Source organism: Denticeps clupeoides, chromosome 12 (assembly GCF_900700375.1).
Source record: "Denticeps clupeoides chromosome 12, fDenClu1.1, whole genome shotgun sequence".
In the NCBI taxonomy this organism is placed as follows: Eukaryota; Metazoa; Chordata; class Actinopteri; order Clupeiformes; family Denticipitidae; genus Denticeps; species Denticeps clupeoides.
The window spans coordinates 9,846,962-9,860,079 of NC_041718.1; the positions used below are offsets into that span (position 1 = coordinate 9,846,962).

Consider the following 13,118-nt stretch of genomic DNA (forward strand, 5'->3'; position numbering starts at 1 on the left):
GGCTAATGTAGTAAATTCATACACATGCGCTGGTTTTGGACGCTGGCCCTCCTGGTCACCAGCAGCCTCGTTGAGTAGCTCATATCTACAGTGTGTCTTAATAATAACAATCCCGAGATGGCAAATGACTCAGTGAGCCGATTAAATGACTCAGTGAGCCGATTCATGAGTCTGATTCACACACCTCACAGCACGGCAGATGGTGCAAATGGACAGAAGATGGACGTGGATGACTTTAACCCACGCTTTTGGCCCTCGGATATATATTTCCATTGATGGTACGAGGGCATTAATTAGTTAAACCTAAACCTAGCACAATGTGACATTTTCATTTTATGTCTTTTTTTTAAAAAAACCTTACACTTAATATGCCTGTTGTAAAGAAATGGCATGTAGCCGCGCTGTGCTTAAAACATTTTTGGACAGCCAGCACTGAAAACGATGAGCTCTGTGCTGAAATGCTTCTAGGTGCAACGTGTCGAGAAGTAACAGTTTGCTACTCCAACTGTGTTCCTCATTATTCACAGTCGCCTCAGCTCTTTGGTGAAATGTGGCCCACTACGTAGTTCAGTTCATCGTGTGAAGTTCATGTCACACACCAAGGCACAAGTCCACTTCTGGACTTTTGCTCCAAGGGGAAGGAGCTCCTTTCTGAACCCAAATCTGTTTTAAAAGCAGCTTGCAGGACTGACAATGTAACGTCTCAAAAGTTTTAATCATAATTTAATTCATGGAAACAGCATAATGCTGATAGCCGGCTTCAGCCCGTCTTAGCTAGTGTTGTCAGCTAATCTGTGACGTTAACCAGCTATTTCCTCAGCTAAATGTGAGGAAACACATGGAAGGAACCTAGCGGGTAACACGCTCGCCTTTGAACCAGAAGACCCAGGTTCAAACCCCACTTACTACCATCGTGTCCCTGAGCAAGACACATAACCCTGAGTGTCTCCAGGGGGGGACTGTCCCTGTAAATACTGACTGTAAGTCGCTCTGGATAAGGGCGTCGGATAAATGCTGTAAATGTAAAAGATCCCTTAAACTGATCATTTGCAGGACAATGATGGTCAAACTAGCATATGAACCATCTTAACCAGCCTTATCCGGCCTGCAATTGAACCTTGGGAATTGAACTGGGATTTTAGCCCTCCCCATACTACTCTCCAAGATTAGCCTAAAGATTTCTCTTGTCTTTTCTGCACCTAAGTCGAGCCTCTTGGGGTCACATTTGATCAGTCCCTAAGTCTGGACGTGCAACGAAATGTGTCCTCTGCTTTTAACCATCACCCTTGGTGAGCAGTGGGCAGCCATGACAGGCAACCAGGGAGCAGTGTGTGGGGACGGTGCTTTGCTCAGTGGCACCAGCAACCTTCTGATTACGGGGCCGCTTCCTTAACCGCTAGGCCACCACCGCCCCAATATGATCTGCACACTGCTGTTTCAGTGGAATCGTTTAAGAAACAGCTCGAAACCTCTGAGCTTTCACTCAGAGCTGAGCATTCTCTGTTTTATGTTAGCGTTTCATTTTATGGTATTGCCTTATGTATCTGGTTGTTGATTATGTAATGTTTTATACTTTGTTCCCACAACCTTCTTATTTTGCCTCATCACTGTAGAGCGATTTGTGACATTTGTCTGTGATAAGTGCTTTAAAAATAAATGACTTACTCACTTTCATCAAGAAATGCCTTTGCACATATACTATGTATGTATGTATATACACCTACATATATTAATGACATTAATCATTAATGAAAAGAAAAGACTCCAGTGTTGTGCGTGTGTGATTGAAACATCGTTACACTCTGCTTTTACAGCTGTAATTTGAATCTTTGTACAAAATGTACAGGAAGTGTCAGACACATGGAAAAGCAACATACATCGAAAAAAAAAAACCCCAGAAAAACACTCAATGTAAAAATATAAAGCCAGGTGGTTTTTGGTACTAAAATTACTCACTTATTGCTGCAGCGAGTTTGACTTGACTTGAAAAAAAAAATGTTAGAAAGAAAGAACAGGAAAAAGAAAAACATTTAAAAAAAAACCCCAAAACATATAATAATAAACGTAAGAGCTTCAGTCTTGTTTTGCCTGCCAACGCTGTACCACATTTTTGCAGGAGAGGCGACACGGCACGGGCGGCGGAGTTGGTTATAGCCCCGCCCTCTTTCCAAAAAGTAGCTATCTGACAAGAGGACGAATAAATAAATAAATACTTGGTGCATGTCGGCAGCCCGGGCGACGGAATGAGCTGCCGGACTGTCACATGGATCAGTGTTTAGGCGTGACTGTGGTACAGAGAGGGTCACTTGGCTTGTGCTCTGACAGAGGCAGGGCCACACCAGAGGGCCCCTCTACCCTCCAGATGGGGACTTCGCTGTGACAAGTGATCAGTATGCACAGCGCGTTATTATTATTATTGTCATTTTTTTTCTCCCCGTTTTTAATACCAAGACTCGGACCCCTAGTTCAGCCTCGGCCGGCCGTCCAACACTGGGAATGACCCAAACATTTAATACATTGTTGATGTTTTTTCTTTTTCATTTTTTTCTCTTTTTTTTAGCAAAAGAATTTGGTTCATTTAGAAACAAGCAATGTTTTTTTGTATTTGGATATTTTTTTCGCTTTTAAAGGAATTAAAGTTACAAAAAGAAAATAAAACAAATAATAACATAAAAAATCTGACCCCCCCCCCTCCAAACACATAGGCTGTTGTTGGTGACACAATAAAAAAGAAACAAAAAGAAACAAAAAAAGCGTATACGTTTCTTGTTTTGAACTCCACAACATTACGTTTGCTTCTTTTCATTGAAAACCTCATATATATAAAACCAGAGAATGTAAAACCAAAAAAAAAAGAGAAATCAATGGGTTGGGGGGCGAGCAACAGACCGTAGCCCTCCCTCTCCCACCGCAGAGTGAACAGCATGAGGGAGGGACTAGTCAAGCTGTACAGCGCAGTGAAACATACCTTACATCTTAGCTCATTTTACACGTACAGTCGTGATCAAGGCACAGGGATCTTCTACAAGTTAGTTTTTTGTCTTTTTCTTCTTCAATAAAGTTGTACAAAATAATACATTTTACAGTCTGTACAAGAATAATAGTCTAGCAATAAAGTAAAGACAGACATACTGAAAGACTGGGTTAGACGGGGCGGGGCGTGGGCGGATACTCGTGGAGGGAAGTGGAGCGGGCCGGACAGTGGGCGTCCAGATGAATGTCCCGTTTGTCTTCCACTTCTTCCACTTATTCTATTCATTCGGATTTTAGAATAAAGTCTCTCCTTGAAAATCTCCACGTGTTCAGAGGAGTTAAGTGTGCAGAAGTTGGACAGTGGCGGGTGGGGGGTGGAGGTGGGGGTCGGATAAACGGGAGTAAATGGTGCACAGAGGCAGATCGCACACACAGTGTACACCAACACACAACTGGGGAACCTACAAACAGAAAAAAGTTGACTTGTTATAACAGGAATATATAATATATATATATATATTTATATATATATACATATTTATATACACACATATATAAATATCTATATATATAGCTAAGATTTTTTGCACTGCATGAAGTTCACTGTATGCATGAATTTATGCATTGTATGTATCCTCCCCTTTCCCAGATGAGCAGGTCATGTGACTGTCTTGTGTCTGAGTCACACTCACTTCCACATGCATCCAGCCCCAGGCAGAGTCCGCTCTCGGCCCACCTCTGCTGTTAATGCTCTACAATCTTCCAGCCTTTGCATTATTCCACCGCTTACCCATCCCCTCTACTTATACGCGAGGGTCCGTGCATCTTCTTTGTGCATAGGTCTCTCAGTCAGACGGTGTGTGGAGAGGCCAGGAGCCCCCAGGCACAGCATGTTCTGTTATCACAGGACCAGGACAGAAGCACGTGTGTGTGTGTGTGTGTGTGTGTGTGTATCTGTGTTACATCAGGCCTAAGACCAGAAAAAGTCAGATCAGATAGTGAAAAATAAAAAAGGGGTTAATGAGTTGTTTTGAAGCAGTTTTTTTTTTTTTTTTTGCTGTGTGTGAAATGGCATCTCAGTCCTGAGTGCAATGTCAAAGTGCAGGGGAGTAGAGCAGTCCTGTCGGTATTCCATTTCTTTTTTTTTCCTTCTTGTCTTTTTTTTGTGGCGATTGGCCGTGGTCAGAAGTCTTCAAGTTGCACTGTCACGTTCCTAAACGAAACACCGCCCCCAGGTGAACACAGAGTGCGGGTGCAGGGCTTTCGGGTAGAGGGCCGGGTGCCGAGTGAGGAAATGGCAGGGTGTAGGCTGGGGGTAACAGGGTGGGGTTAGGAGTTCTGTCCTCTCCCCTCTCCCCTCACAAGAGCTCATACTGCCGTAGATGCATCCTCTGGATGATGTCTCTGCAGTCGTTGAAGACGCGGCGGATGTTCTCGGTGTCGACGGCACAGGTGAAGTGGGGGTAACAGTAGTGTCTTCCATCCCCGCTCGCTGTGCTGATCCTCTGCAAGGTTAAAAAATAAGTTACTTATGGCAAACGGATTTTTAAACAAAAAGTGATATAAGCGATTAAACAACAACAACAAAAAATTACTTAACACTGAACTTTTTTAATTTAAAAATGGTTTTCTTTCCTATAACATTGGCAAAATATGACACACGCCCATATGGTTCTCACAACTCGAAACATTTAATGTCCTAATAGTAAAACATGGGGGAACAGTCCATTACAACCTTATTTAAAAGATATTTAAACTTTGGTTAATGTATGTTGGAAGGAAACTTTTGAGAATTGTACAGGTCCTTTAGACTCTTGACTTAATGGGAAGAAATGTCGCACAACATGCAGTCTGCATCAGTCGTTCCAAAAACAGGAAACTCCCATCAAATGAGTGCAGGAACAGATCTGATTACATCACAGCAATATAGTCCCACAGTACAGCCTCAGGTGTATTATTAACCCATAAACATTTATAGCTTTTGTGACAACAATGACTGTGCTGTCCTCACTACAGTGTGGAACTGAAGCTATACAGCCAGTTAAACTCTTCCCGCAAATAATGGCTTGAGTCGTCGTAAGTTTTCTTTTAAGCCGTTTACTGTGACTTCATTTATTTACAGAGACAGAGTGAAAACTATAACACAGAAAAACATAAATCAACCATCCTGTATGTGTTTAACAATCATAAATAAATTGTCTTTGTAACATACATTTACGTTTCTTTTCTTAAACAAATAATGCCTTTAACATTAACCTAACACTTTAATTTATGAAATTAGGTACTCACGACATTGCATCTGTGGTGATTGCAGTGTGGATTACATGCGATGGACCCAGATTACACACAACTGAATTCTAGTGTGGTCTTGACTAATTATAAGGAAACAGGATATGACCCATAACAACTTCCTGTACAAAATAAAAGCACTCGCTAAAAGTTTCTAACTTTGAACCTTTCAAAATAAAGTTGCACTCAAAGGATGCCTTAGAAGGCAGCACACTCCCCGCCTGATCTCTGTGAGGTCACTAACCAGAGCTAATACATACTAGTCTTTACCCAAAAGCAAAACAACCTCCGAAGCTGGTCTGAGAAAGGTCTTTGAGTTTCCCTGATTAGTTGTCCTTAACTCCACCTTTCGTACATTCCCGTCCCCTCCAGGGAACGCTTTCGTAATCACAGCCATAGGCCAGTCATTACGGGCAGCTTGTCTGTCTTTAAGAAGCACAATGTCTCCTTCTTGCAAGTTCCGGTGTGACTTGTTCCATTTCCTACGATACTGCAAAGTTGGCAGGTACTCTTTCCTCCAACGACTCCAGAATCTATCGGCAAGAACCTGCACTTGTCTCCACTGTTTGGTGAGAAGATCTTTGTCTGTGAAGTCTCCCAGTATAGGTGGGACTCCAACCTTCTGGTTTAACAGCATTGAAGGTGATAGGATGAATGGGTCCTCAGGATCATCTGAAACTGGGATTAGTGGTCTTGCGTTGATGATGGCTACTACTTCTGCCATTAATGTGCATAGAACATCGTGTGTTAACCGAGTGCACTGATCGCGAAGCATTGCATCCAGAATCTTCCTAGCTACTCCGATTAGTCGTTCCCAAGAACCTCCCATGTGTGACGCATGAGGGGGGTTGAATACCCATGAACACCCTTGTTGGCTTAGGAACCTCTGCACTGTGGTCTCAGGGTTGTTCCCACTCATTCCAAGCTCCTTACATGCTCCTACAAAGTTTGTGCCACAGTCAGACATGAGCTGTTTAGCTGGTCCTCTCACTGCGAAGAAACGTCTCAGGGCGTTGATACAGCTTGAAGAATCCATCGATTCGATAACCTCGATATGTACTGCTCTGGAACTCATGCAGCAAAACAGAATAGCCCAGCGCTTGCTTCCTGCCTGCCCACCCTTAGTGCGCCGTGCGATGATAGACCAGGGTCCAAAAACATCTAAACCTACGTAAGTAAAAGGAGGGCAGGTTTGGAGACGCACCGCAGGTAAGTCAGCCATGCGTTGTGTTTGCAGTTTGCCTCTGAGCTTACGGCAAGTTACACATTTATGTAAGGCAGAGTTAATGAGCCTTTTACCACCTAAAAGCCAGAACCCTGCTGCCCTGAGAGCTCCCTCCGTGAGGTGACGACCTTGATGCTGTACCTGAGAATGATAATGCCTGACGAACAACAAGGAAACATGATTGTCCTTTGGGAGAATTATTGGGTTAGTTTCTCCAATGTCCAGATTAGCATTTTTCAGTCGACCTCCGAGACAGATGAGATTGTTCTGCAGGATTGGACTGAGGTGAAGAAGATTGCTGCTTGGATGGACTGGTTCATTCATCATCAAGGCTTTGAATTCCTTAGGGAATGCTCTTTTCTGCACAGCGCCAATGATGATTTCCTTTGCTTGAGATAATTCTTCTAGAGTGCGAGGAAGATCACACGTATGCCACCCTTTACACTTTTCAGTGCGCTTCGAATGAATGTGAGACCTTGCATTGTGTATTAAGAATGCTATGGCCCGAATGAGAGAACTCAAACTAGAGAATCTTTGAAAGCTTTCCGCTTTGAGGTTCTTCTCTCGTAATTCTGTTACATAGCTTCTCACTTGAGTACGGACATTCACATCCAGCTCTGGTTCAACTAGATCAAAAGGTTGAGCCTGCTCTGATTCATTAGGAGTGTTCATGAGAAATTGAGGTCCTGTAAACCACGTCGTCTTTGCCAGGAGCGAAGCAGGAACAGACCTTGATGCGAGGTCTGCAGGATTGTCCTCTGTGCGCACATAATGCCATTGTTCAGGCTTCGTAGTTTGACGAATGCGCTGAACCCTGTTATGGACGTACACATAGAAGCGTCTCGATTCATTGTGGATGTAACCTAAAGCTACCTTACTGTAGAATTTCGTGGAATCTATTTTTAAATCCAGTTCATCTTTAATCAGGTCTACCATTTCCACAGCAAGAACGGCTGCACAAAGCTCCAGTCTTGGAATCGTTGGTTCAGACAGAGGTACGAGCTTGGACTTTCCCATCACAAATCCGACCTGCACTTCTCCGTTCTCTTGTACAGTTCTCAGGTACGACACAGCACCAATAGCTTTGGTTGATGCATCAGAAAAGGTACAGAGCTGTACGTGTACTGCTTTGGCTAAAGAAGTCGGCGTATATGTACGTGGTACATGAAGGTGTCTTAGCCTCTCTAGTGAGTCGTGCCAGACTTTCCACCTGCCAATCTTATCTTCAGGGAGCGGCGTGTCCCAGTCCGACTGTTCAGCTGTGAGTTCTCTTAGAAGAGCTCTTCCCTGGATTGTAACTGGTGCCAAAAACCCCATTGGGTCGAAGATACTATTTATCGTGGAGAGGACACCACGACGGGTGAATGGCTTGAGGTCTTTCGCCACAGAAAAGGTGAACGTGTCACTTGTCACTTCCCACAGAAGACCTAAACTGCGCTGAATGGGCACAACTTCCCCACTGAGATCCACATTCCCTTCAACTGCTGCTCGGTCTTCCTGAGGGAAAGCTTCCAAGACCTTTCGGCTATTAGAAGCAAACTTGTGAAGCTTGACATTTGATTTGGCAAATGATGACTGCGTTCTGCTGAGCAGATCAATGGCTTCAGCATCAGATGGAAGGGAATGAAGACCATCGTCCACATAAAAGTGGCGCTCCACAAAGTCAACTGTGTCACTCCCATGTTCTCTCTCACCCTCTCGGATAGCTCTCCTGAGTCCATAAATAGCTATGGCTGGAGACGGGCTGTTCCCGAAAACATGGACTTTCATTCTGTAGTCTATGACTTCTTTGGTCACATCATTGTTGTTATACCACAGAAACCTCAGGTAATTCCTGTGATCTGGGCGCACTATGAAACAGTGAAACATCTGCTGTACGTCTGCAAGTATAGCTACCTTTTCCTTGCGGAACCGCATCAGTACTCCAAGCAGCGTGTTGTTAAGATCAGGCCCTGTGAGAAGCACATCATTAAGAGAAACTCCAGAACACTTAGCGCTCGAGTCAAATACCACCCTGATTTGGCTTGGCTTTCGAGGATGGAACACCCCAAATGTTGGAAGGAACCAACATTCCTCATTCTGTCCCAATGGTGGCGCTACCTCTGCATGGTCGTTCTCCAGAATCTTCTCCATGAAGGCTACATACTTTTGTAACATCTCTGGTCTCCTTTTTAGGCTGCGCTGGAGCGATGTGAAACGTTTGACTGCTTGATCACGATTATTAGGTAAGCGTTGTCTCGGTTGTCTGAATGGGAGTGGAGCCACCCAACTGTTAGACTCATTTCTGTAGACCTCTTTGTCCATCATCTTCAAAAAGATGTCATCTTCGATTGAAGGAGCCAGCTTGTTGTCACGCTCCGTTTGATTAAAGACTGTTCGTCCTAAAAATTCTCCTGCAGCTTGGTTGTTCTTTAAGTTTCCCTTCCTTGTCCTTGTGTCAGGATCTATCCTTTCTTTGATATATAGGGAATTTGTACAAGGTTGGAAGGTTGAAGGTCGACCATTTTCGAGCACTGTTGTTTTAAACGAGTTAACCGTTGGCTTGTGTGTGCTCCCCAAGCAGACTTCTCCGACTAGCACCCATCCTAAGTCTAGCCGTTGCGCAAAGGGGGCGTTGTGAGGTCCGTTAACTTGCTCCCTCACTTTATGTACTCGTATTATATCTCTACCGAGCAACATGAGTATCTCAGCTGTAGGATCAACCTCTGGAATGAGCTTAGCTATCTTACGAAGATGGGGATGGTGACGAGCCACATCTGGCGTCGGGATTTCTGACCGATTGTCGAGTATGTCGTCGCACTCTATGAGTGGTGGAAGTGGAACAACAACTCCTCCTTCATGAGACTCTACCACGAACCCCTTGGCTGTCCGTCCAGATAATTCCACTGAGCCTGAACATGTTTTCAAGTAGTAAGAGTAGGGCTCGCTTTTTATTTTGAAGAGCTCAAAGAATGCAGACTTTACTAACGACCTATTACTTTGGTCGTCCAATATGGCATAGGCTTTAATAGCTTTGTTTGGTTGGCCATCGGGGTAAACTTTGACTAAGCAAATCTTAGAGCACGACCTGCCAGCTTGTCCCATGCCACAAACCTCTGTGCAGCTGGAATTAACAACAGCTTCGCTGCTGCTGTGCTCTTCTCCCTCCCCACCATCATGTGATGGAGTTGTAGCCGCTTGAGCTTGAGGTGCTGGGCCGGGATGCATAGCAGTGTTATGGTGAGTGCTATCACATTCTATGCACTTAACTGCATTTGAACAGTCTTTTGCTACATGAGCAACAGAGCTACAACATTTAAAACAGATTCTTTTTTCTTTAAGAAAGGCTTTCCTCTCTTCTAGACTTTTGGCTCTGAAGGTTCTACACCGTTTAAGTGGGTGAGGCTTGCCATGAAGTGGGCACATTTTATCTGGATCACTATAGCTTTTCACAGGGCTGCTACTTGTGTATGTTGAAGCTACATTTGTCTTATGGACCGAAATGGGGTTTCTTGTGCCTTTGGGAAGGAATTTGTCAGGCCTTGTAGGTGTGCCACTAACACCTGAGATGGCGAAGCTAGGGTCATTTCTTCTTCGTGCTTCGGAACCTACGAATTTGCTAAAAAAAGCAAATGGAGGAAACTGTCTTCCATTTTCTTCCTTGTACCGTGAACCAGTTGAAACCCATTTATCTTGGAGTCCATAAGGTAGCTTGGCTACGATTGGTTCGATGCCACGTGCTGTGTCCAAGTAGGAAAGAGCTGGGAGATATCCGTCTTCCTTGGCACACTGTACTTCCATTAACAAATCTGCGAGTTCTCTAAGCTTTGTGTGTTCCTTGCTTGAAACTCTTGGAAAACTGCTCAGTCTGTCAAAAAGAGACTTTTCGATTATCTCAGGTGCAGCATAGCATTCTTGGAGACGTTCCCAGGCCTTTCTAAGAGCCATGGTTGGATTTGTTGCATATGCTGACCGTAGGCGTCTTACATGGTCACCGGATTCTTTACTGAGCCATTTTACTAATAAGTCCAGCTCCTCTGTAGCTGTGAGGTTCAGTCCTTGTGTCACATTAGCATACGATGACTCCCAGGCACGATAATGTTCAGGCTTGTCATCAAACTGGTATAAACTTGAACTGACCAGCTCTCGACGCGCTAAATACTGCCCCAAGTGTCCAGCTGTAGGTGTGCTATGAGAGGCTGTTGACATATGGTGGGGGAAAAAAGGCTGTGTCGATTTGTTCGAAGTAGAATGACACTCATTTTGACTGTTTTGTTGACTGGATTGTACATGCGCAGTCCGATTGTCCATTCTATTTGCTGATGTGACATAGACACGGTCATTTTTCGGTGTATGCTGGTTGACAATATCAGCATATAACGTCTGACATCCTTGGTAAAAAGGGTTGTGAGGACTAACTGTTCGAGGATTAACTGCTTCTTGGATTGAGCAGTGTGCTTGAAGACCTTTGTTCTCTGTGTGCGAGTTGAAATGGTCAGCAACATAGTCACTCGTTCGCTCCATTTTATCTTCCTCTGAGGGACCCGCTTCATCCAATAGCAAACAGTTTCTCATGACATCTGCTGCTTCCCAGACGGCTGCCTCAGCTTCAGCTGCCGCTGCTTCTCTACGCATAACAAGCGCTTCTAACTCAGCATCTCTTTTTACTTTTTCTATCTTGACTTGAGTTTCTTGTTCGGCGTATGCAAGGCGTGTTTTTGCTGCCTCAGCTTTGGCACGTGCACGTATTGCTGCACTGGCAGAAGACATGGATGATCGTGAGCTTCTCCCACTAGCCATCGAAGTCTTGTCGCTTTGTCTTCCATCCATTTTACCACAATGTAACACCAGCTTTTCCTTGTCTTTTCACTGTGCTGTCCTCACTACAGTGTGGAACTGAAGCTATACAGCCAGTTAAACTCTTCCCGCAAATAATGGCTTGAGTCGTCGTAAGTTTTCTTTTAAGCCGTTTACTGTGACTTCATTTATTTACAGAGACAGAGTGAAAACTATAACACAGAAAAACATAAATCAACCATCCTGTATGTGTTTAACAATCATAAATAAATTGTCTTTGTAACATACATTTACGTTTCTTTTCTTAAACAAATAATGCCTTTAACATTAACCTAACACTTTAATTTATGAAATTAGGTACTCACGACATTGCATCTGTGGTGATTGCAGTGTGGATTACATGCGATGGACCCAGATTACACACAACTGAATTCTAGTGTGGTCTTGACTAATTATAAGGAAACAGGATATGACCCATAACAACTTCCTGTACAAAATAAAAGCACTCGCTAAAAGTTTCTAACTTTGAACCTTTCAAAATAAAGTTGCACTCAAAGGATGCCTTAGAAGGCAGCACAATGACTTTCAAAAATGGAGAAACCTTAGATACAGAGAGGGCACTGCACTTGATTTAACCTACTCTGGATCTGAAAACTGAAATCTAAACCCCTCTGAGCTGCAGGAACAACCAGCTTCCAAAAAATGGCCACGCTATGCATTTAACGTGGCCTCACGTTGAGCACTTACCAGAAACTCGTCACGGATGAAATATTTTGCTCTTGTGACACGCGCGTCCTCTCCAGGCTCCGGTGTAGCTGAGGGAGACAGAATCCATTACAGAGTTTTCCCCAAATTTCCAGACACACACAAATGGTGCATTAAAACAATGGCATATAATCATTACATGTTAATGGCAGTAGAACTGAACATTGTTATTCATTTATAGAAGATAAATGCTTTTATGCAGGTGTGTAATTTACATGGGGGTTAGAGGGGTCATGACCCCTGCAAAAATCAGATCCAGCCAATATTGCCCTCCCAATATAATCACATAATTCCAATTAATAAATATATACATTTTTTGCATGAATTGCATTTTTTTTCATTTATTTTTCATTTCTGGCAGCTTAAACTCCGTTCTTTACTGTCCTTTATTGTAAAAAAACTGGCACTGTTTTAGAAAATGCGCTTCATAAGTAGCTAATTGTCATTCAATACCGCAATCCTTTGCTGCCCCCCCGCTAGCACCCCCCACATAACCCCCCCAGTATTAGACCCAAAGTTATTCCTCAATAAGGGGTGCAATAAGTGGATCTTGGGATCACACTCATGTTGGAAAAAAAACAGATGGCATCACTAACCTAATAAATAACCTAATAAAGGTTGATCTTATCTTACAGTGAGCAACAACATGTGTGGCTGACACAACCCCAGATATTTCACAGTAACTCGCTGCTTCTTGTTACTGGTCCTCACCATCATCAGGTGTGGTGTAGCGTGCAAATTCAGGGAAGTACTCCTCAATTTTGGATTTCCCTGCCAAAACCTTCTCAGCAAGCAGGTCCTGTTTGTTTAGGAAGAGGATGACAGAAATGGTCCGCAGCCACCTGAAAGACAGTCCCCAACCATCACCAAGGGGTTCAGGATCATCAGAGCGTCTGCCTGTAGAAGAAACCTCACCGGTTATTCCAGATGTTCTTAAAGAGGTTCAGTGCCTCCTGGAGACGGTTGGTCTGATTGTCTTCTCTGATGACCATGTTGTAGCTGCTGCTTGCAACCACAAATATTATGGCCGTCACATCTGTTAGGAGCAGAGAAGATTCCCAGGTGCTCAGTTTCCATACTCCTAACATAC

At 43.7% G+C, this 13,118-nt stretch overlaps 1 protein-coding gene across 4 annotated transcripts in view; it reads right to left on the reverse strand.

The window, feature by feature from the left end:
* Positions 1–3,996: 3,996 nt before the first annotated feature.
* Positions 3,997–13,118, reverse strand: part of gnas (GNAS complex locus) — a 36,442-nt gene continuing 27,320 nt past the window's right edge. For 2 of the 4 annotated variants that reach the window (XM_028997689.1, XM_028997690.1), the window contains exons 9-12: positions 12,944–13,064; positions 12,740–12,870; positions 12,011–12,078; positions 3,997–4,478 (exon numbers count right to left, since the gene is read on the reverse strand). In XM_028997689.1, the coding sequence (XP_028853522.1) occupies positions 4,332–4,478; positions 12,011–12,078; positions 12,740–12,870; positions 12,944–13,064 (467 nt within the window). In that variant the 3' untranslated portion in view covers positions 3,997–4,331. Of the gene's footprint in view, positions 4,479–4,518; positions 5,110–5,262; positions 11,988–12,010; positions 12,079–12,739; positions 12,871–12,943; positions 13,065–13,118 lie in introns of those variants that run through there. The other 2 variants (XR_003751382.1, XR_003751383.1) reach the window with 2 other exon arrangements.